At 42.9% G+C, this 25,445-nt stretch overlaps 1 protein-coding gene across 2 annotated transcripts in view; it reads right to left on the bottom strand.

The window, feature by feature from the left end:
* Positions 1 to 9,441: 9,441 nt before the first annotated feature.
* The window catches only part of PLD1 (phospholipase D1), a gene marked incomplete at both ends in the record, with an annotated part of 113,319 nt that continues 97,315 nt past the window's right edge, over positions 9,442 to 25,445 (bottom strand). For both annotated transcript variants that reach the window (XM_080696738.1, XM_080696739.1), the window contains 4 exons: positions 9,442 to 9,666; positions 11,642 to 11,759; positions 15,149 to 15,302; positions 24,590 to 24,724. In XM_080696738.1, coding sequence (XP_080552864.1) covers positions 9,442 to 9,666; positions 11,642 to 11,759; positions 15,149 to 15,302; positions 24,590 to 24,724 — 632 coding nt within the window. The remainder of the gene's footprint in view (positions 9,667 to 11,641; positions 11,760 to 15,148; positions 15,303 to 24,589; positions 24,725 to 25,445) is intronic.

Genomic DNA, 25,445 nt, shown 5'->3' with positions numbered 1-25,445 from the left:
TAGAATATATTAAGTCCTGGATGTTATGGTTTGGATTTAGAATGTCCCACAAACCCCATGTGGCAGACAAGGCAGACATTTTGGAAGCAGGTTTTGGTTGCTGGGGAGAGATCCCTGAGGGTGAGTCTGGGAAGAGTAAATTTCCTGGAAGCTGCTACAGTTTCCTGCTCTCCCCTCTGCCCTGCTGCCAAAGTTCTTACCCTCTCTGTCTGCTCCCCGCCATAATGCCCTAAGGACCTGCAGACCTAACTCCTGCTTCAAAGCCAGTCTAACATGGTCTGAAGATCTCCAGAACCATGAACAAATAAATCCTTTTTCCTCTAACTTGTGGTCATCAGGTATTCTAGTCATAGCAGTGAGAATGCTACCTGAGACCCTGGGGACACCCAGTATCTAAGTCAGTCATGGTCCACTGCTTAGAGCTCACGGTGTTACTTTCGCAGGCATTGTACGTGATGTGGGGATTCCATGAGAAGTACAGCCTGCTGTGGACACACTGGGAGTCCACAGCACTACACGAGACTTGGCGGGCTCAATGAAAGTTTATTAGCAGAAAAAATAGTCTCCGTGAAATGCTGAAGTAAAGGATCTGAGGAAGCAAATGGAGTATTTCTCAAAAGAGAATGGCAGCTGGAACAGACTCAGCCGAAGAGTTAAGGAGAAGCCAGACGACAAGGAGCCTTGTGAAACCTTTTTAGGACCTCATCCTACAAATAGTCTCTTAAGGGAATTTAAGCCAGAGAGATAAGACTAGGTTTGCATTTAAAAGTGATCTCTGCCTGTAATGTATGATCTTGCAGAGGGCCATAGAACAGAGCAGGCAATTCATATGAGATGATGAAGAACAAGAAGTCGGAAGTGGCACTGAGTGGGAAAATAAGCAAAAGGAACTGGGAGGCAGAGGGTGGAGCTGTTGGCTTGATGGCTGATGAGTGGAGAGAGTAAGAGGATGATAATTATTTTCCAGTTAGTAGCTGCTGCTCCCTAATATGGAGAACAGCATTGTGGGAGCCCGTGGTTGGGGCTGGGAGTGTTGATTGTGGCTGCCTTCTCGGTTGGGCCATGTTGTTGAGTTGCCTGTGGCAAAAAAGAAAATGGAAATGTCTAGTAACCAGATGTGTGTCTAGAGCTTAGGAGAGAGATCTGGGCTATAGATGGACATATAGATGGACATATAGATGGACATATATGGTGGTGAATCCCTGGGAGCTGGGATTGTCTGGGCATTATGGAGAATGCCAGGGGAGCTCTAGCCAGCACCTAAACAGGTGAAATAGAGAACAAGGAGCCCATGATGATTCTATACCAGTGACCTGGACAGGAAGTTTCAGAGAGGTCAAGTGAGATAAAGACTGAATGTACCCTTGCTGAAAAAGCCAGGGCATCAAAAGAACAAAACCAGTCTAGATTGTAAGAAGTCAGGAAAGTGATTGCCCTTTAGGGAATGGGTAATGACTGCAAGGAGAGGGTGAAGCAGTTTTATTTTTTTCTATTGATTTTTGTACTGATTCCTATGTTCATTAAGCTTGTGAAAATTCATTCAGCTTCACATTTTTAACATAGGTACTTTCTATAATTATTTAATATAGTAACAAAAAAGCATGAAGAACATTTAAAAGGTCAGTTGAGGTAAAGTGGCTGGAAGCCAGATACAGAAGGACACGAAGGGATTAGCATGTGCAAAGAAAAACCAGAATGCCCTGGAGAGGCTCGGCTCTATTGATGATCTTCTGCTGTGTCACAAGGCATCCCAAAACTTAATGGCTTAAGACAATGACAATTTTTATTTGCTTGTGACTCTGTGGGTCAGCAGTCAGGGCTGGGCTCCGCTGAGTCGTTCTTTGGCTGGTTTCCTTGGCAGTGTGACGGGTCTGGATGGCCTCGCATGACCTCACTCCTGCAGCTGACAACTGGTGCTGGCTGCACTCTGCTCCTCTCTCTCCCTCATCTCATTCTCACGTTAATGGCAGCATTTTGAGAGGATAGGAGTGGAAGCTCTTGTGCTCTTGGGGCCTAGGTTTGCAGTTACGCAACGTCACTGCTGCCACATCTATTTGTCAAAGAAGCCACAAGCTCAGCAGCCCACAGGGAATGGATGCCCATGTCGAGGGGACGTCTGTCATCTCCAGTAGGAACTCATGCACACGGCCCATTTCTCCTAGATATTCTGATCTTTTATAACAGAAAATAAAAAATTTTATGTGAAACATTCTTTTTATGTTTGGCACCTAACCTGTAATGTTAAGCGACATTGTGGTTCTGACCTAGATGTAGGCTATAAGCTTCACATTTACAACCTTTGTACTAGATAACACAATTTTAAATATTAGAAACTTTCATTCTCCAAATATAAGTAGAAAGGAATTTTAGAAATTCATTGTCTGTCTTCGGTCTGTGAAGATCAGTGAAGATATTTAATTGACTTCTTCGGTATAGGAAACCAACAATCTGTGCATAATAGGCATTTAAATGACATATCCAGTATCTTCTCTGCTGCGGCATCTTCTCTGCTCTCCTACCAGATTAGAACCTCCATCTGGAAATCACTATCATTCAATTGCTGTTTTACTTCATCTTCTGCTGCTAGAAACAGAGCCTCGCGGGCCACGTAATTTGGCTCCCCATCCTAGAGGCTGTGAAGTCCAGGACAATGGTGCCAGCATCCAGCATGGGCCTCACTGCTGCCACGGGACAGAGTAGAAGGGCAGTGAGCACACTTGGAACTGGAACAGAAGCGGGCTGAAACCCGCTTTCTGGGGAGGAATCTATCTGTTTGAAAATGAATCCGTTCCTGAGATAACAGCACATTTCAGCATCCTCACTGTTGTAATCCAAATACCTGACACACACAAATTTAGAGGAAGGAGGAATTATTTGCTCACGGTTCTGGAGATTCGAGTCCATTAGACCGACTTCCAGAGGGAAGCTGGGGCTGCAGGTCCTCAGGGCATTATGGTGGGGGGTGAAGAGAGAGGCTGAGAACTTGTGTCAGCTCATGGGAGCAGGGTAGAGAGAAGAGCAGGAAGCTACAGCAGCCAGCCTGGGGATATACTGCCCTGGCCATACGCCCAACGACTCTTCCCTGGCAACCTCCAACATGACTGCCTCGTCCACCGCATGAAGTGTGGGAACATTTGTTTTCTTTGTGGCACTGGGCATGAAACCCAGGGGTATTCTACCTCTATGCTACATCCCCAGCCCTATTTTGTTATTTTGAAATAGGGTCTCACTAAGTTGCGTAGGTCCTTGCTATATTGGTGAGGCTGGCTGACTATAATCCTCCTGTCTCGGCTTCCCAAATACTGGGAATACAGGTGTGTGGCACTGTAGGAGACATTTTAAATTCAAACTATAACAAGAGTTAATCCATTCATGAGGGCAGAGACCTGATGACCTAATCACTCCTTAAAAGTCTCACCTCTAAATATTTGTTATTAATACATTGATGACTTCACAATTTTAGTTGTTCAGTTAATGGATATATATATATATATATATATATATATATATATATTATATATGAAAGAAAGTGTGTAAGGGGCCAGGCATTGCAAGCCATGATTGTGAGGCAAGGAAGAGATGTGTGCATCCCAACACTTCGCAGAAGAAAAGCTCGGGAAACTCTCTTAATTTCACAATTCTCATCCTGAAAATAAACATTCAGGCCTCTCTATCTTCATTTACATAACATTTTAGTTAAAAATATTTCCAACCATGTGTGCTCAGCTGGAGAAGTGTGCTGTAGCTGACCGCATCTCTTTCCAGAACCAAAACCCATGTGATTTTCATTCCCGAAAGGACTTGGCTATGTTCTTTGGACAAACACATCATCAAATCTGGGGCAGAAAGAACTCCCAACCCCTTGATGGAGAAAATTAAAACTCCCTTATCTGTTTGTTGAGGCACTCAGTCTAGATTGACGACCTCTCTAGAATAATCAGCGAGCTTTTTTTTCTTTTTTTTTTTTTTTTTTTTTTTGGTGGTACTGAGGTTCCTGAAAACCCTTCTATCTCCGGGCTACACTCCCAGACCTATTTTTTTAATACTTTTATTTGGAAACAGGGTCTCTTAGGCCAGGGAGGCTGGCTTCGAACCTGTGCAATCCTCCTGTCTCTGCATCCCAAGCGCGGGGATTACAAGTGTGCGCCTCAAAGATAGTTTTTTAAGATTTGTGGGGTATAGGATTATGAAAGTGTATAAGTGAGTGGGTGTGGGTGTGTTCCAATAAAACATTATTTCCAGAAGCAGGAAGCCAGTCTTACCTTGCACACTGCCCATCCTCTGGCAGCAGCTGGCTGCTCTGAGTGGATGCCCAGCACTCCATTTACATTCTGTGTGGTGTGGGTGCTTTGACCACAACACTCTGACATGAATGCTTGACTTGCCTTTGTCCCAGTCCATTGTAAGTGAATGATCCAAGTGGAATATGCATTACGAGGAGATGATGTTGTATTTTCTAGAGTCAAACAGAGCTAGGGTGACACTCACTTAAATGCATTCATCTAAAATAAAGTAAGAATTTCTGTTTCTTGGACTGACTCTAAAAGTTAAAACTTTAGCCAAACATGGCCAAGCATGATGGTGTACTCCTGCAATCCCAGTACTTGGAAGGCTGAGACAAGAGGATCATAGTTTCCAGGCCAGCCTCAGCAACTTAGTGAGACCCTCAACAACTTAGCAAGACCCTCTTTCAATAGGCTAGTGGTGGTGGTGGCTGGGAATGAAGCTCAGGGGTAGAATATCCCTGGGTTCAATCCCTGCTACTGAAATAATAATGGTAATAAAAATAAGTGATGATTGCAACAAAATTTCATTTATTCAATGTCTGATTACCTTTTAACTCAAAATTTATAAATGGCATAAAGGAAAGATAAAACAACCTATAAAAAGTAAGGTATAAATAAACTTTTTTATTCCTCTAGTTAATCCTTCCAACTCAAGAGAAAGACAGGAATATCTCACTGTGAATTAAGCTGCCATCAGCATCACATCACAGTACTAACCCTTCCTTAAGAATAGCATAGATTCATTGCTCTTCCGTCTGAGTCTTACTGGTAAATGCTGGTAAATTCCTTTTCCACTGAATTCCTAGATTCAAGAACTTTTCAAGTCCTAGGCCAGGGTAAAACTTATTTTAGATCTCCAAACTGCCAGGAGTAATCGGCCCCAGAAGAGTCTTCTAAGGAAATGAAATATATTCCTGAGCACACTTAGGACCCTTTAGATTTTGCTCATTTTATACAAGAGAGGGTAGAGTGGGATGAGGAGACATGGAGGGTCCTCTTTATCCCTGCTAGAGGGCAACAGGCACCTGAAAATGCCAATGTGCCATAGCAGACCAGGAAAGTTAAAAAGAGTGATGACCCGTGTTATAAAAAAGAAAAGAAATTTGTTAGTCGTTTAAAAGTATGAGTTAAGCTGGGTGTGGTGACACCTACCTGTAATCCCAGTACTTGGGAGGCTGAGACAGGAGGATGACAGATTGAAGGCCAGCCTCAGAAACTTAGTGAGACCCTGGTTCAAATTAAATAAAAAAGGCTGGGGATGTAGCTCGGAGATAGAATGTCCCTGAGTTCAATTCCCAGTACAAAAATAAAAAAAGAGCTAAGGGATTAGTCTTAGACTACAGGTTTGTATCCTCCTCCTTCACATTCACATATCAAAGCATTGGCCCCAGTGTGATGCCAGAGATGGGTTCTTGGAAGGTCCTTACTTAGAAGAGGCCATGAGGGTGAGGCCCGCATAATGGATTAGTATACTTACAAGTAGACACCAAAGAGCTCTTTCTGTTTCCCTTTCTCATGCAAAGAAGGGGTCACACTGTGGGAAGGTGGCCTTCTGCAAGCAGAAAACACCTCCCTGGACACAGACCATGTGGCACCCTAAGTTCCAGACTCCTGCCCCAGAACCAGCAGACAACACCTTGCTGTCATTTAGGCCACCCAGTCTCTGGCGTCAGACTCATGCAAGGCCCAATTTTGTTTTTCCCAGGAAACTTTATCTTGTTCTCGAATTATTTTTTACATAGTAAGAAGGGGCTCTAGTTGGAGATTAAAGCCAAAGGAGTAAGACTGAGGAATTGCAGAAGGAAGTACAGGTTCTTTATTATATAAAGGTCAAATCTACTCTACCTAGTCTGGAAGCTGCAAATGCATTCCCAGCCTGCTCTTGCCATCTAAAAGACTTCGCTGGGTGTGGTGGCGCACGCTTGTAATCCCCGTGCTTGGGAGGCGGAGACAGGAGGATCGCGCTGGTTCGGAGCCAGCCTCGCTGGCTTAAGAGACCCTGTTTCCAAATGAAAAAATATAAAATAGGCCTGGGAGTGTAGCCCGGAGGTAGAAGGGCTTCCAGGAACCCCAGTACCACAAAAATAAAATAAAATAAAATAAAATAAAATAACTATTCACTCATGATATATTATAATATTCCAAGTTCTTACAGAAGAAATTAACTCTGTATTCTGAGTATCTATAGACAAAATTTTCTTTCAAAGATACTTTGAAAGAAAATACTCCATTTGAAGACAAAAGGAATATTTTGTTTCATAACATGCCACCCAATTATCTAACGATCAGCCTTCCATCCCCTTCAGTGATACAGCACAGCTCAGGATTAAGGGCACCCTGAAGGGTGAGCCCCAGCTGGACTCTTGATAGAGAGTAACTGTCCGCGCTAGACCTGCTGGGTGAAGGGGATCCTCCAGCAACTAAGCTCGGCCAGTCGGAAGAGCTGCAACAGGCTACAGTCACTTTCTACCTTCATTTCTTGGAATAATAGGCTTTTTCCTTCTTGAAAACAAAATTTATTAAAGAGATTATCAGGGTATGAGGTATAGTATTTATAGGCATTTCAAAAGATTGCAGTCAATTTGAAATGTTTAACAAATTCATAATAACTTTGCAAGGCTTTAAATTATTTATACTTCAAAGTTTTTACCAGACATTGCAATGCTAAGATAAATTATTGAACTCCTAGGAGTTAGCACTGGCATCAGAGAATGGCAGGTAATGAGATCACACAGCACGTTTTATGCCCACATCCCATGAACTCTGCAGAGAGCTGTACTATGTAAACTGCTACTGCACGAGAGGCGATTACAGCACTCCAGTTTTCCATACCATCCCTCCAAGTAAATATTGTCGCCTCTTTGCAGATAGGCATCTTTCCTCTGAGAAGATGCAGGAGAAAAACTTCCCTATGGAAACCCACAGAAAGATTTGGGGCCTGAGACTCAAGTCAATTTTCCAGCTCATTAGCTTTTTCCACTAACTTCGCTTATTCGCTCCACAAACACTGGTCAACAGCTCTTACATGGCAGGCACTGCTCCAGACTCTGGAGACATACTACACACAACACACAGTGATCCCCTGCCCTGCGGCGCTTCCATCCTAGTAGGTAGAGACAAACACATAAATACCTAGCATCACAGGGTTCAAAATACCTTGGCGATAACCTGTCTAAAATCTACTTACTACATATCAGACATGGGTCCATATTTTTGGACCCATTGCTTCACTGATGAAGAGGAGAGAGGCGGCAGCTCCACCATCTATATGCGGGTGGTGTCAGTCTCTCACCCAGGCCCCTCATCGGGGAGGTGGGGTAGAACTGGATTCAATGGCATATTAAGAGAAAGGGTCCCTCTAAGCCCTTTTATTTTCCTTGGTCTTATGAGAACGTCTTGCACAAAACCAAGAACCAGTTTGTTGACTGTTCTGAGGTTAGAAAAACATTTAAAGATAAAATATAAGAAATCCTTTGGTATTCTACATACATTCAGGGAACCAAATGCCAATCTCATCTCTTTCATCTACAAACAATCTCTTATTTACAAAGATTGTAGAATGAAGTCATTCTAGCATCTTCAGCCTTATGAGGAATATGTTATTTATTTACAAAACATATTCATTTCCATTGTTGGTTACAAAGTCCCACTCCATTTGTGAAATGCTCTCTGGCTGTGGGACCTTCCTCTCTGGTGTATGTCTCTCCTACTAACCTGTATTCCCTACTTTGTGGTCCTGTGTAATCTTTTTGGCTGGGCCAACAGCTCATGAGAGTAGAGGCTGGTTGTTGCTTTGAAGGCAGCCCAAAGAAGCTTCTGTCCCGGTAGAACATCAACACATGATCAGTGCACTGACATCGTGGTGAAAGGCCACAGTCCTCTCGGGAACCCACCTTAGCTCTTCAGCACGAGCCGTCCTGCTCAGTTCTGTGTTGGTCTCCCAAAGGATACCACATCTGAAAGGGAAAATGGGCTTCCAGAACAATTCACAGACTAGGACAATGTGAATTAATGAGTATCCTAACCTTTTTGGAAGTCTTGGTGGAATGTTAATATATATATTTAGTAATGCAAGTGAAGTAGCAGATATTTTATAATCAATTATTTTTTTCTTAAAGAAGATAACATAATGGGAGTGCTGAATGTCAGATAAGGTTAGACTCATACGCATTAACATGCCAGGAATTGTGAAGCCTTTGATTCTCTTGAAAGACAAATTACATTCACTGGTTTGATTATTAAATAGAGAAATTCAAATTTCAATCAATCTAGCAACCATAGATGACAGGAAATTTTACAGGGCTGTAAGGAATCTTATCTGGATCAGACTCCCACTGATACCTTGAGGTTTCTGCAGGCTGCATGCTCTGGGTTTTTATCTGGTTGCTGTGTAATCAAATATTCTACACAATGTTTTCAAATTTGATCGGGTGGGCCCTATCACAAGGACACATCTAGGCAGTGCCTTTGGGATCAGAGCAAAATCTCCCCTTCGGTATTGGAATTTAATTCCTTCCTGTTGCTCTGTGATATCAAGACAGAGTGTCAATGTTATCAGAAGTCCTAACACAGGCTGCGGGCAGGGTAGACGGAAGTCTGATCTGTCCCCACAGTGACTGGGAAGGAACAGTGACATTACTGTGGGCTGGCTGCTACTACTTCAGGGCCAGAGGGGCAGAGGCCTCCCAGGGAACCTTAAAGAGTCTTGAATCCACAACATCTTCTGGCAATAAACAATCTCTCAAACACTGCTGTGTAGACCACAAGATGAGGGCAGTCCAGAGACACTGCGGAATAAAGGGAAGTCAGAGAAGGCAACTTTGGGCAACCAGGGTCACTGTCACAGATCAGATCTTGTTAGCAAAGGAAATGGATTTTTGTATGAATCCTGGAATTTGCTTATGTGTTTTAAGCTGTCGGGTCCATGTTACCAACAAGAACACAGCCTCGGCTCACTGGGACAACCAGGAGGGGTGATAAACCTTGCTGAGGCCCAGAGTTCTCAGTCAGCTTGGCCTCAGCCCGAGGGGTCCACGGTTGGACAGGAGAGTAGGAGAGTGCCTGGGTCCTGGCTCTGGCTGCGAGGCCCAGGGAAGTCACCGTGTGCGGTGTGGTCTTCAGGGTGCAAGTCCCTGGGCAGCAGCGAGTACCCCTCTTAAGTCCACACCTCCATGGGCACGATGGCTTCTTTGGTTCCAACTGAAGGCAGCAGGCTTTCTTCAGACAAGAAATAAAAGGGGAATTGTACCAAGAAGCCCCGGATCTTCTTTAGCTCTTCCTCAGCTCTCATGGGATCTTCTTTTGCTAATACAGGCTTGTTTATAAAGTCTCTCAGCTGAATCAAGTTGTGTACTTCATCATTGGGAAGGCACCGGAACACCTGATTAAACCACAAATTGGAAACTGAGTGATGAGTTTGAAAGAAAGCACATGCCCTTTATGAAAAATACTCCTTCCAGGGGGCAGTATCTTTGTTTTATGAAACACATTAGTTTACTGTGAAAGCACAGACTTAAGTGTTGCTATTCTTATTTGCAACAAGTGACTGCTAGATGTGCTCCCATGAAAAAGAATCAGAGCTAGATCCTTATCTCACCTACAAAGAATAAAGTCAAGCTAGAGGTAAGAGATTCCACTGACTTTACCCTATACCAAGGTTATTTTTTTGGATAATAATTATTTCTCGATCTAACTGGAGGCTGTAGTCCATAGGGAAGATTGCATATTTTTTAAATTTTCATTTTGAAGGATGTCCATACCTGTATTTAATGTTACCGATCGTTAACATGTGAAACTTTTGTTATTTAAGTGAGTTTCAGACGTTACAACAATTTAGCCCTGCATATTTCAGCATTGACTTCTTAAGAATAAAAATATATAGCCCAGAACAGTTATACACGCCTGTAATCCCAGTACTTGGGCTATTGAGACAGGAGGATGGCAGGTTCAAACCCAGCCTCAGCAACTTGGTGAAACCATGTTTCAAAATAAAAAATAAAAAGGGTTACTGATGTAACTCAGAGATAGAATGCACCTGCATTCATCTCTAGTGTCAAGGAAAAAGAAAAAGAAAAGGACATATGCCTATATAATCACAATACCATTCTCACACCTAAGAAAAATAATTCCATAATGTCATTTAAGATAGGGTCTACAGCCAGGCATGGTGGCGCATGCTTGTAATCCCAGTACTTAGGAGGCTGAGATGGGAGGATCAAAGGTTAATGGCCAACCTCAGCTACTTAGTGAAGCCCCCCACAATTTAGTGAGACCCTGTTTCAATATAAAGAATAAAAAATTTGGAAGTAGAATGCCACTAGGTTCAGTCCCCAGTATCACCAAAATTTAAAAAAAAAAAGATACAGTCTACATTTAAATGTATGCTGTTTTTCCCAAAATGTCTTATCACTGTCTCCCCCCACCAATCAAGGACTCAAATAAGATTGTGTTTACTGCATCTGAAAAATTAAACTTTTAAAAACTCCATGCATGTAACAATTTTGGTCAGGGTCTTGCATCCTCAGTATGAAACAATGAACAATGTCTCATCAAGGAACAGGGAGTCTCTGTACTGGCAAGGACTGTGGCGGTCATGGAGAACACATTCTTCCCAGCTTCTCACAGATGGTCAGTGAATCTCAGCCTGAACATTTCCATGTGTGGAAGCTGGCCACTTTGTGAGGTGACCTGGCCCACTATCAGGCAATGGTTAGGTCCTGTGCATCTAACCAATGGGTATGCCTCACCGGGGGATACATCTGTTATGTACCAAGCAGAGCTGGGTTTAAATCACTCCTACTAGAGCTGTCCAACAAAAGACATGGCTTAGTATTTAAGAACTTCATCATGAGGACAGACACTGTTTATGTTGTGTGCTAAGAACAGGTGAGTCTGTGTTTTCTTCTCAGAACCACACTGATGAATATCTCTCCCTTTTACAGGAAGGAAGGTAGGCTCAGAGAGCCAAGTCACTGCACACAGAGTGCTATCACCAGCCTCTGGGTGAGCTGGGTTGTGCCCAGCCTGGCTCACTTTGATCCCATCTGCTGCTCTTCTCTTTGTTACTAAACATGTTCGAAGTCTGGGTAGCCATGTGCTAAGGACGCTCATGATGAGAATCCCGCATCAGAAGAGGGGACGGGAAGCCTCTGCAGACGCTTCTGTGATGCTTTCATGATGCTTCCGATCTTTTTTTCGATGTCTACAAAGAGGAATTTTTTACAACCTGGAGGGATACTGGCTTTTTTATACTCACTAAGAATATTCTGTATCAATAAAATAAAGAAATAATGATGTGCTTTTTGTGATGAGACTCAGTGAAAAGAAAAGTGTTGGGGTGGATGGGCAAGCCTCACCTTGTCGTAAATCGTGGCATTCCGAGCCGCTGTGGAAACCCACACCTCCTTGAAGAATCTGTCACTCACTGGATCCTGAATGTCCTCGCTGGGGTCAGAAAGATAGCCAAGTACAACCCTGCAATACAAGTGCACCCAAACTGAGCAACCAAGATAAAGCTGGCTGCCTGCACTGTTCCTATGATAGCAGTGATTCAGGCATTAAAACACAGAAGACACATCTACCTACTGACCCACCTACTCACTACCTACCTACCTACCTACCTACCTACCACCTACCTACCTATCTAATCTCCTTAACTGTTAAGATAGAAATACCACCAGGGTGGTGGCATAGGCCTGTAATCCCAGTACTTGGAGGGTAGCAGGTCCCAAGCCAGCCTCAGCAACTCAGCGAGACTCTATATCAAAATAAAAGTAAAATAGGGCTGGTGGTGTAGCTCAGAGGTAGAATGCCCCTGGGCTTAATCTCCAGTACCTAAATAAATATGTAAATAAACAGAAGTCTCTTAATTTTGTTCTAAGAGCATCCCTGCCAAAGGTGGTGAAAGCCTTGGAGGAGAGGATTAGCACTCAAAACCTGCCACAAAATGTGCCAAGCCCTTTCCAAGGACTATTTTTCTAAAATCCTCAAGAATTCTTAAAAAGCAACTATTATCATCTTCATTTGACAGATAAAGGAACTAAAGCTCAAAGAGGTTAAAAAGTAAAAAACAAACAAACAAAAAAAGTATTCAGAGTGATCTATCTGTTAAGCAGTAGAGCAGGAACTCCAGCCAGGGCCAACTGACTCCCAAACCAGTGCTCCCAAGCATGGCCAGGTCCACCTTCCTGCCCTCCCTCCCCTTCCTCTTCCCCTTCCCCTTCTCTGTTTTCTTTCCTTGCCCTTTCTGAGGCCAAGCACTATGCTGAACACTTGGATATATAAATGAGTAAGAAAAACATGGAGTCCCTTGTGTAGTTAAAGTTGGTGGGTGAGGAAAAAGATGAAGAAAGTCATTCCCCAAGTTGGTCATCAGTCCAGGGCAGACTTCCAGAGTATGAGACGGCTGTGGTCAGGGAGGTTTTCCTGCCCACTTATTGAGCTCCACCTGTCATCTTTTAAGATTCAGTACAAAATTGGCTCTATAAGCTTGTTGCAATTCTCCTTTTTCCTCTCTCCCAGTTAATCCCGGAAGATTTCAATATTCCGCCATTGTTCCCCACTGTACAACGTATACACTTTGTTTTATCAGAGCACCTGCAGCCGGGTGTGGTGGTGCACACATGTACTCCCAATATTTGGGAGGCTGAGATATGAGGATAGCAGGTTCTAGGCCAGCCTCAGCAACTTAGCAAGACCCTGTTAAAAATAAAAAGGCTTGGGGGCATAGCTTGGAGGTAGAATGCTCCTGAATTCAATCACTAGTACTAGAAAGAAAGAAAGGAAGAAAGGAAGAAAGGAAGAAAGAAAAAAAAGACCCCCCTAAAAAATCAATATTCTAGACCAGCAAGATTCTAATTTTGTTTTAAGAAAGGAAATGCAGTATATTATTATATATGTATAAAAACAGTAGAATAATATATATTAAGTTGTTCAAATTATTAGCAGATCAGTGATGATGTAGAGAAAAGGGATCCCTTATATGGTAGAGATGTTCATTAGTACAACCATTATAGAAACCAGTATAAATACTTCTCAAAAAAATTTAAAAAAATCACCATATGATCCAGCTATAGCACTCCTCCCTATTTAACTGAAAAAATTAAAGTCAGATCTATAGAGATCCATGGATACCCATGTTTCTTGCAACACAATCTAAGAACCAACTGATGGGATCAGCCTAGGTGTCTGTCAACAGATGGATGATGAAGAAAACATCGCAGGCCCACAATGCAATGCTATCCCATCATGAAAAGAATAAAATGGTGTCACTTGTGACAACAGGGGTGGAAACGAAGGTCATTAGGTTAAGTGAATTAAGCCAGGCCAGCGCTACATGGTCTCACTCATCTGTGGAGGGTGAAAAGGTGGATCTCAGGGACGCCGAGAGGAGAGTGGGGTTACCAGGGTTAGGTTGTGAGAGCAGCGGAGAAGCAAGGACGGGGGGAGGGTGGCCACTGGGTCCAAATGTAGAGTCTGCCAGGAGAAATAAGCTCTGGTGTTCTGTTGCACAGTGTGGTGGCTACAGAAGATGGTGATGTACGGTATATTTCAAAGAAGCTAGAAAAAAAGGATTTTGAATGTTTTCATTCAAAATCACATAAATGTCTAAGGAATAGACGTGATCACCCTGATTTGAACATTACATAATAAGTACATCACATGGCACCTCATAAATATGTATAATTTTGTGTCAGTTAAAAATAAACTAAAAGCGCCTGTTAGCACTGAGTGGTAGCAATACAGACAAATTTAATTTTCTTACTGATTTTCTGAATCTGCCTGTTCGCTACAATAAAAATGTGTTGTTTCTAGATGCAGTGGTGCATGCCTATAATCCTAGTATTTGGGAGGCTGAGACAGGAAGATAGCAGGTTTGAGGCCAAACCTCAGCAACTTAGAGAGACCTTCAGCAATTTAGCATGACCTTGTCTCAAAACAAAACATAAAAGGACTGGGAGTGTAATTCAGAGGTAGAATGTCCCTGGGTCAATCCATAGTAACTCACACATACACACACACACACACACACACACACACACGTCAGAACTGTCTCATAAATACTATTAAAAATTTTATTAAAAAGCCTACCATATTAAAAAGAATATTTATGTTCTCAAAGAACTGAAAGATATAGCTTATCTTTTCAGCTTACAAATGGGAATACTTGTTTCCTTCTGTATGTTGCAGTAGGCAATTAGTGGGGTTATTAGCAGCCTCCTCATTTTAAATTCTCCTCTGCTTAATAAACAAATTAACATTGGCAGTTCATTGAAATGTCAATGGTTTGGAAAATTTTTATCTGCAAAACAGTGAGTAACGAAGGCAATAAATAAAACAATAAACTCTGTTAGAGGGGTTGACTGATTTTGAGGGATGGTTTTGCAGATTCCGGTAGTCACTGGTATGCTCCTTCAGTGACCTTTACTTTATCCTTGCATTACTGAACTATTTCAATTTTTTAAAAATAAACTCACTTTTTTCTCCCCTTTTGGATATTGGGGTTTGAACCCAGGGGCATAGCTACACTGCCAGCCCTTTATATTTTGAAACAGGGTCTCGCTCAGTTGCTTAGACTGGCCTCGAACCTGTGATCCTTCTCCTGCCTTAGCCTCAGCCTCCCAAGGGATTATAGGCATGTACCACTGCTCCCAGCTAAAGATGAATTGACTTTAAGACACTTGAAATTTAGGCGCACGATGGTCTTCCCTGGCCTGGCCCTAACTCAGTTAATATACTTCACATACTGGTGTGAAGTAAATATACTTCTGAGGCCTGGCTGGTAGGAATGGGGGAAGGGCCACCTCACTGCAGGGAGGGCCCTGCCCAGGGTAAGAGAGTGAGCGCAGCTTTGCAGAACCAACCTGAAGCACTGGAGCCGGAGGCCTTGGGCAAACCGGCCAGCTTGGTACTCCTGTCCGTCCATCACTGACGTGACAGTCTCCGTGTCCTGCACAATGACGGCCATTTCACTGTCACGCTTTCCCAGCATGCTTCGGTCATTTATGTTGGCAGAGCCTACAAAGAGGAATGGCAAAAATGAACCACCTTCTTATGGCAAACCATGCTGCCCACCTGCCCCACTCAATTCTTTCTTCCTGACAAAACCCAACTTTGCCCAGGTTATGAAGAAGAGATGTGCTTTTAGAAGGAGGGGCCCTCCCTAAGATAGCAGTAAATCTTATTCAGTCAAAGCCAGCTATGAAAAAAAAAATTTTTTTTTTTCGGTACTGGGGATGGAACCCAGGGGCATTCTACCTCTGAGCTACACCCCCAGCCCTATATTTAGTCTTTTTGATTTTGAAACAGGGTCTCACTCAGTCACGAAGGGCCTCACTAAGTAGCTGAGGTTGTTCACAAACTGCGATCCTCTGGTCTCTGCCTCCTAAATTCTGGGATTACAAGTGTGCGCCACCACGCCCAGCAGCTATGGTAATTTTATTATTTTTGCCAGTTACTTACTTAGGAATTGGTACTTGGCATGGCTCTAGCCAATGCAACATGAAGAAACATCTCTCAAAGTATCTTTCAGAGAAAGTTTTTCTGCTTTATGTAAAGAAACATAAGAGCCAGGCATGGTGGCAAGAGCTTGTAATCCCAGTACTTGGGAGGCTGAGACAGGAGGATCACAGGTTCCCGACCAGCCTCAGCTACTTAGTGAGGCCCTATGCAACTTAGTGAGACCCTGTTTTAGAATAAAGAATAAAAAATAGAGCTGGGGGTATAGCTTGGAGGTAGAATGCCCCTGGGTTCAATAAGCAGAAAAAAGAAAGAAAGAAAGAAAGAAAGAAAGAAAGAAAGAAGAAAGAAAGAAAGAAAGAAAGAAAGAAAGAAAGAAAGAAAGAAAGAAAGAGAGAAAGAGAGAAAGGGAGAAAGAAAGAAAGAAAGAAAGAAAGAAAGAAAGAGAGAGAGAGAGAAAGGGAGAAAGGGAAAGAGAGAGAGAGGAAAAAGACACAATAAAAAAAGGAAAGAAGAGAGAGAAAAGGATGCTTTCTCTTCCAGCCTTTGGATATTGACTTGAAATTTGGGATGAGGTCAGGACGCTGGAGCTGCAGCAGCCTCTCTGCAACCACAGGGGGACAAACAGATAAGCTGAGGCTGGGAAGCAGAAAGGAGAACAACTCTGAGTCTTTAGGTCACAAAACTAGCCAGACCTAGAACTTTTTTACTTTCTGCTATATGAAATGATCCATTTCCCTAATTGTAGCACACATTCCTAGTTGGGTTTCCTATCTGTGATTCAAAGGATTTTAACTGATACAACCATGAAAGTGCTTCAAGGAATAAAAGATGCCTGGGGGTGCGGTGGAGCACATCTACAATCCCAACACTTGGGAGGCTGAGGCAGGAGGATCTCAGGTTCATGGCCAGCCTCTGCAGTTTAGCGAGGCCATTAAAAAATAGCTTGGGTCAAGCGCCCCTAGGTTCAATCCCCAGCAACCATAAGAAAATAAAAACTTAGAAAAAGGAAAAAAAAAAAGACATGCCCACCAGTACAGAACAGAAGATGGCTTGACTTTAAGAGTTAAGGATCAGATGCCAGAGACTTTAATTCAGAGTCATCTGATTACCAGTGTCAAGACCCAAGGTACCTTCACCACCTCTGAGTCTAATCTCAAATACCGTTGTCATTAGATGCTCTTGACTTTCCACTCTTGGCTGGCTCATGCAGTATGCCAAAAGCTTCTGTATCAACTTTCCTCCATTCTATTTTTAAATCCTAATCTGAGGGTTGACTTTCACAAGCGAAGGGCAGAGCTTTGCATATTCGTTCAATCTGAGCGGTCCAGTCTGTGCTCGCCATATACTGAAAAGCCCCAGCACGCTTTCCACAATAATTACTGCAGATTCACCCTTTGAATCCTCGAGGTGTCCTACAAACTACAGAAGGGGTCCCAGTAACTCTTTCTCCTTATTTTTTTTCCTCTTGCCCTGGCTGCAACTCCCTGCGGCTTCTGCAGACCAGGAGCAGAAGGGTCACGTTGAACAGGTGCACTGGTGGCTCTGTGTGACTGGGACAGTCGGAGCAGTACATGACAGAAGCCAGCCTCAGCCCAATCGGCAGGGTTCTGTGCATGAGAGAAAGCTGCCCCTTCTCAAGAGATGTTACCTGCTGTGGAATCAGAGTACAGTCATATAATCAATGTACAGATCTACAATGACTATGGGCATGAGAATGGTCATGGGTGACACCCCCTAAAAATTTGGGAATGTTATGGGAGTGTCATAAAGTGGGAACCTTTGAATCATTTTTATCTGGAAGCAACACATTTTCCCTTAGACATGCACTTACATTTCCATTAAGCTATAACATCTGCAGCATATCTTTTGGCTCGGGAGTTGGCCAGCATTAACTGGGCAAGTCATTTAATCATTCTCAGCTGCAATGTGATCTTTCATAAGTTGAGGTAATGATATAGACCTGGCAGTGTTGTCATGGGAATAGAGTAAGACTGTAAATGAACCCACTGATCTGGTGAGAATTATTATTTTGACCTGAGAAACTCAATAATCATTCGATCATTCTTATTCTAATAAAATGAGAATTATTATTGGCATTCTTCTCAGATCCTTGTTAACCCTAGAATATTTGCACCAGGACACGCTGCCGTAGGAAGGGAGCATTTGCAGGAACTCAGCACAGAGAGCAGAGCAGCCCCCCCTGGCTTGGTCACTCCTGACTCTTCTGTGTGAGCTATTAGGATGCCAGGAATCAGGTTCCACGCTGCTGGGGGATCCACCGTCCCCTGCCCTGGCCAGGGGCCACTCTCAGCCCGGGACTTCACTGCCAGGAAAACGGGGTGTGAGCCCGCATGCCAGGCCCCAGCGCTCCCCCACCAGTGTGCTGGGAGCACATTCCTGGCCTCCCAAGCTGGATACTTAGAGACAGGGTTTGGTTCTTATGTTTTAAGGGTGGGTCTGAAGTTCTGCAGAGCACTGACTCTCAGCTGTACTAGACAAGTGGCTGGGCTAATGATTATTAGGAGTGTGAAGAATGGGACGAAAATATATTAGATGAACTTAATGAATGCCATACTGAAAATGAGATACTGATGAATGTGATTGCTACCTCCATCTTGCGATTAAACGCTTCTACGCTCTGAAAATCACAACCAGTCTCAGTCTCCCAAGTACTGGGATTACAAGTGTGTGCCACCATGCCCAGCTCTTTCATTCGATTTATAGTATCATTTAATGAATAAAATTCTGAATTTTTTTTTTTTGGTGGTGGTACTGGGGTTCCTGGAAGCCCTTCTACCTCCGGGCTACACTCCCAGACCTATTTTTATACTTTTTTTATTTGGAAACAGCATCTCTTAAGCCAGCATGGCTGGCTTCGAACCTGCGCGATCCTCCTGTCTCCACCTCCCAAGCGCGGGGATTACAAGCGTGTGCCACCACACCCGGCATAAAGTTCTGAATTTTAATACAATTGTATTTATCTTTTCCTTTGTGGTTTGTGCTTTTCATCGTGTCTTGTGTAACTGATTGATAATCCTTCGGTGATAGACCCTGAATATAGCCCCTGAAGAGCTTCATGTCCTAATTATCCTAACCTGAGAATCAGTGAGTGCTGTTACATGGCAAAGAGAATTAAGAGTGGTAATTTGTTACCCTTAAAAGCAGGGCGAGGGAGCCAGATGTGGTAGCACACACCTGTAATCCCAGTTCTTGGGAGTCTGAAACAGTATGACTGCAGGCTGAGGCCAGCCTCAACAATGTAATGAGACTCAGCAACCTAGAGAGATCCTGTTTCAAAACAAAAAATAAAAGGGTCTAGGCATATATCTTAGAGGTAGAACACCCCTGGGTTCAAACCCCAGTACCACAAAAAGAAAAGAAAAAAAGGGTGATGGTCCTGTGTAATCCAGGTGGGCCCAATAGAATCGCAAGCATATTTCCTTCAAAGGAGAATTAAGGCTGTATACGGAGTTAAGATTGGTAATTAGTCACCCTTAAAATAGGGTGATGGTTCTGTACCGTCCAGGTGGGCTCAGTACCATCACAAGAGCCCTTCAAAGTTAAGAGGACTCATAAGGAGAGGCGGTAACAGAAGAATGGGCTGAGACTGGAAATTTTCAGAGATGGAACAATGCCAGTTTCAAAGATGAAGGAAGAGAGCCAGGAGCCAAGGAATGTGTGCAGCCTCTCAGAAGCTGGAAAAGGCAAGGGGACGGGTTCTCCCTTGGAGCCCCCGGAAAGGAGCACGAGCATCCTGCTGACCCAACTTACAGAAGTACCACATCGTAGGTCGGTGTTGTTTTCAGCCACTAAGTCTGTGGCTGTTTGCTACAGACAGCAGATCTAGAGCACTAACCGTTACAGTTGGGCCTGGGGTGTCCCCAGGGGCCGTGTGGAAGCTGTGTCCAGCGGCAGGGCCGGCTGGGGGCCTGCCTGTCCACCCCGGAGGGCAAATCTTGTCCTTGGCCCTCCCTCTGCTTCTGACCTGATGGCTTTGCACCCCTGGGTCCTTGCTCGATATTCTGCCTTACCAGCATGCCCAGAAACAACAGAGCCAAGTGGCCATGGACTAACTAACACCTTGAAACCATCACTAACTAACTTTCCTGCTTGAGGGTATTTTTCTCCAGTATTTTGTCAGAGTGACAAAATGCTAACACATTCTGCCCTGTTTTAGTTTGTTTTAAAAATAAATGGTTCCTGCCAGGCATAATGGCACACGCTTGTAATCACAGCATTTGGGAGACTGAGACAGGAGGATCATGGTTTGCAGACAGCCGCAACTACTTAGTGAGGTCCTTTGCAACTCAGTGAGACCCTGTTTCAAAATAAAGAATAAAAAATAGGGCTGGGGGTGGAGCTGGGAGGTAGAATGCCCCTGGGTTTCATCCCCAGTACTGCAATAAATAAATAATAAAGATAAAAATAAATGGTTCTTCAATTAAGCCCAAATGGGCTACCAGAGGTCTCTACTCACTCCTACTCCCTGTGCCTCCAGACCTAAAGTACTTAGCTCCGACCACATATCAACATTCACCTAGGAAGCTTTTTAGGTTGATGCCAAACACAAAAACCAGACCCCCAGATACAGGGGTGCCAAACCAGACCAATCAGATGACAGCTGCTGGAGTAGAAAGCAGGCATCACTACACTGCTCTGTCCCCACATCCATCACCAATCCATCCTCCTGTGGTGGTGGTGGTGGTGGTTGTTGTTGTTGTTGTTGTTATTATTATTATTATTATTATTATTATTTGCAGTACTAGAGATGGAACCCAGGAACATTCTACCTCAGAGCTACACTCCCAGCCCCAATTTTTATTCTTTATTTTGAAACTGGATCTCAATGATTTGCAAAGGGCCTCACTAAGTAGCTGAGGCTGTCCACAAACCGTGATCTTCCATTTTCAGCCTCCCGAATGCTGGGATTACAAGTGTGGGCCACCACGCCCTGCTATTATTCTTTATTTTGAAACAGGGTCTCATTAAGTTGTAGAGGGCCTAAGTAGCTGAGGCTGGCTGTGAACCTGTGCTCCCCCTGTCTCAGCCTCCCAAGTACTAGGATTATAAGTGTGTGCCACCATACCTGGCTTCCCTGTTTTGTTTTTTGATCCATTTTATTTTACTTTTAATTTTTTGATACTCCTAACTGAACCTGGGGGCATTTTATCTCTGAGCTACAGCTCTGGCCCCCTTTTTAATTTTTTTTATAATTTTGAAGCAAGGTCTTGCTAAGTTGCTGAGGCTAGCTTGCCTTGAATCTGAAATCCCCATCTTAGCATCAAAAGTGACACACATGTAATACTATCCCTGACTTTTCTATAAAGTACATTGAGTAAACTATCCCGTAATTTATACATATATTTTTAAAATTTTCCAGGTGATTCTAATACAGCCAGGGTTGATACCTACATGTCTAGATATTTTTAGAATAAATATGATCTCGCTTTACTGGAGCATCTCTTCGATATAGACACTCACCGGCCACTCCCAAGCCTGCCCTTCAACCATGGATGCTCCTGCCCTCTGCGTCATTCCCCAACCTCCTGCACTTGCTGATCACCTGGGGATTGAACCCAGGGGCAGTCTACCTCTTGAGTTACACACCCAGCCCTTTTTTAATTTTTTGTCTTCAAAACAGAGTCTCACTAGGTTCTTGAGGGTCTCAGTAAGTTACTGAGGCCTCAAACCTGGAATCCTCCTGTCTCTGCCTTTCAAGTACTGGGATTCCAGGTATGCACCACCATGCCCAGCCAGTAATTGGAAATAGCTTGCTTATATTTTTTCTTTTCTTTTGCAATACTGACAATTGAACCCAGAGCCTGGAGCATGCTAGTTAAGTGATCTACCATCCCCAGCTCTGCCCCCACCTTCTTGCTCTGATCCAGCAATAGCTAACCCAATATCTGTGGTGGGAGGTGGAAGGGAAGGCTGCCTCTCCTCTCCCCAAGAGCATTGTGAGGGCAGCTGCCCTGTTTTCCTGTTTTTTGTCTCTCTACTATGCTTTGCAGTTGATTAGTATGCTTCAAAATCAATCTATTTCACTTAGTCAACAGGTTAGACTTAATCTACGGAAAGGATAGCTTGTTTTATTTAAGAGAAAAAAATGTTAGTTTAAGTAATAAAATTAAGATGGAGAAGAAAACTGGATTTTGTCACAGATTTCATAACCAGCAGGGCTACCCAAGGTAACAGGTAATTAAAGCCATATAAAAAAAAAAGATCTTCAAGCTGGGTGTAGTGGTGCATGCTTGTAATCCTAGCATTTGGGAGACTGAAGCAGGAGGATTGCGGTTCATGACTAGCTTCAGCTATTTATGAGGCCTTTTGCAACTCAGTGAGATCCTGTTTCAAAATAAAGAATAAAAAAAATAGGGCTGGGGTGGAGCTCAGAGGTAGAATCGCCCTGGGTTCCATCCCCAGTACCATAAAAAAAAAACAAATCTTCAAAGTGAGAAAAAATTAGTCATTTTTTCCTCTTCCTCCACCTCCACCTCCTCCTCCTCCTCCTCTTCCTCTTCCTCCTCTTCTTCCTCCTCTTCTTCCTCCTCCTCCTTCTCTCTCTCTCTCTCTCTCTCTCTCTCTCTCTCTCTCTCTCTCTCTCTCTCTCTCTGAGTGATACTAAAGATTGAACCAGAGACATTCTACCCTTGAGCTACAACTGCAACCCTATAATGTTTTTTATTTTGAAACAGGATCTCATAAAAAGACCTAGGGGAACAACTCAGAGGTAGAATACTCCTGGGTTTAATCCCAAGTACCACCAAAAACAAACAAACAAACAAAAAACCTTAAAGGTTACACGAACTTGTGATTAATTTTTCTAACTTATGCCAAGATTGTTTTAAAAAAACTGACATAAGAGAAATGACTCGTTAGCTAGGCATGGTGGCTAGTACTTGGGAGGCTGAGACAGGAGGACTGCAGGTTTGAGGTCAGCTTCAGCAACAATGGTGTGAAGCGCAATGCTCTTAGGGAAGAGAAAACAGAAATCAGCCTTCAAGGACTATCAAGCAAGACAGGACCACATCTTCAGTAGGTAAGAAGTGGGCGCTAAACATCACTGCTGTAGTTGCCAGCCTAAAGAAACTGCAGCCTTCAAGGGTTCAGAGGTCTTCCTAGGAAAATAAGTAAATTAAAAAGCTCAACAGGAGCCAGGCGTGGTGACACACACTTGTAATCCCAGTTGAGACAGGAGGAGCGGCGTTCACCACCAACCTCAGCTCCTTAATAAGGCTCCCTGCAACTTAGTGAGACCCTGTTTCAAAAATAAAAAATAAAAAATCAGGCTGGGGGTGGAACTCGGAGGTAGAATGCCCTTGGGTTCAATCCCCAGGACTGCAAAAAAATAAAAAATAAAAAGCTCAACAAACCCATTTAACTGTTGGTTCTGTGACTGAACACTACTTTACACTTACACTTTCTATAAAGTAAAGCAAGCTAAAAATCAAGATTACTTTTCAAAGGGAAATATTTATATCTGCCAACTTTTACTTCATGAGTTCTGAAATCTTGCTGAAAATATCGACTGAATTTCACTTGGCTTTTTATTTTTATTTTTTCCATTTCAACAAACATCAATATTTTTTATCTTCCTTGTAATTGCCAATTCTAATATAAACATATTCTGAGGTTGGCTTTTGAAGAACAAGGCCAAAACAGCTTGGGGGAAACAACAGAAACCCTTTGTATTGGGGGAAGAAGAGGAATAAATAACCCCGAGGAACTTGGATCCCCATAGAGCAACTGATGAAAAAAACAGGATGTTTTTCTTAAATGCTCCATACAAATATTACAAGAATCAATCTCTCTCTCTCTCTCTCTACACACACACACACACACACACACACACACACACACAGGGGTTTAAACATTTTCTGGCAGCAGAACTATTCTTCCTTACTTTAAAATTATATTCCAGGTAAGAGTCTCATTACTCCTTGATAAGTTTTTTTTTTTCTTTTCTCAGTGGAGGATAGATATGGAAAAGTCATGTTAACTGCCAAAAAATTTCAAAACACTTCACTGACATCTAGTCTCTTAAAGAATGGGAATTATCTTATTGTAGCTGAGAAATTCTGTTTTATTTAAAATAGATGAGTAGAATTCCCTATAGTGGGACATATCACATCTCCAGTAACATGCCTGTTCCCTAGTCAGCTCATTCCTCTGGCTGATTACTAATTTTCTTTCTTCTTATGGCCTCCCAGTGTTCATGCAACATAAATTAAAAGGCAGAATATGGGGAGGCTGGGACAGAAGAATCACAGGTGCCTGGCCAGTGTACAGTAACTTTGTGAGACTTACCTTCAAAATAAAAAAAACAAACAAACAACAAAAAAAAAAAAACAAGAAAGGGCTGGCAGTATCAGAGATAGAATAACCTGAGCTTAATTCTCAATACCAAATAAATAAATAAAATTAGCAGCAAGGCATGGTGGCACACGCTTGTAATCCCAGCATTGAGGAGGCTGAGATAGGAGGATTGCAGTTTGTGGACAGTCTCAGCTACTCAGTGAGGCTCTTTGCAACTCAGTGAAACCCTATTTCAAAATAAAAAAACAAAAAAGGGGGTGTAGGTTGGAGGTAGAATGGCCCTTGAGTTCTATCTTCAGTGCCAAAAATAAAATTAAATTAAATTAAACTAAAAAGGCCAGGCATGGTGATGCACACCTCTAATTCTAGTACTTGGAAGGCAGAGATAGGAGGTTTGTCTGTTTGAGGCCAGCCTCAAAAACTTAGCAAGACCCTGTCTTTTCTGCAAAGGAAACATGGGAAGAATAAGGGTTGAGGCACTGGGTAAATCAGCTGTCTATAAGCCCATTAGCAGCACACAGACTTACCAATAATAACAGTGTTATCATCCGCGATCAATAACTTGCTGTGGACATAGATAAGCTCAGTGACTAGGTTCCCTTCAAGCTCCGCATGTGTTCTAAGACCACAGAAGGAAATGTAATTTATCCACTGATTACCAACTGCAAATTTAAAAAGAAAGTACTAAAATTAATATAACCAGGCACAACGAAGATACATTAAATTTGCTTTTCAAACAAATGTACTACTGAAGCATGCTATTTAGAATACATTGTAATATAAACACATATATAATGTATATAAAAGTAAATTGCAGAATTCACTCATGAACATTTAACTATCTGAGTTTTATATTGTTCATCTAGGAGGCTAAAGATTTTTAAAATCACATTGAAGTGTTCTCTGTATCGAAGGCAATCCAAAACTACCATCCATTATGAACCTTTTATTTTAATGATTTGGTGAGTAACTAGTCAAGAGTGATGTTTAAAGCCGAGAGAGATCCAGGCATTGTGGTGCACACCTGTAGTCCCAGGCCTTGGGAGACGATGGGACTATCATAGGTTTGAGGCCAACCTCAGAAATTTAGGGACACTTTCGAACTTCCAGGAAGATGGCGCCCGAGAAAAGCAGCGTTTACGAGTCCTGCTAAAACTCAACCTCTGTTGCCACAAAATCAGCGCTTTTATTAGCCAGAAAACACCATCAGCAGAGAAATAAAAAATGTAAACACAAGGGAAAGAGAAAAAAAAGACTAGAAGAACAACCAGAGACCAGAAATCAAGCCTGCAATGGGGCAGCAGAGCCACGCCAGCGCCATCTTCCCTCACAGCACCAGGCTCCAGAAAGGAAAGGTAAACAAGGAGCTGAAGTGAACAGCTG

The sequence above is a fragment of the Muscardinus avellanarius genome, assembly GCF_963383645.1.
Source record: "Muscardinus avellanarius genome assembly, chromosome: 5".
NCBI lineage: Eukaryota > Metazoa > Chordata > Mammalia > Rodentia > Gliridae > Muscardinus > Muscardinus avellanarius.
The sequence above is the reverse complement of the archived record's forward strand: the minus strand, read 5'-3'. Positions and strand labels throughout refer to the sequence as shown.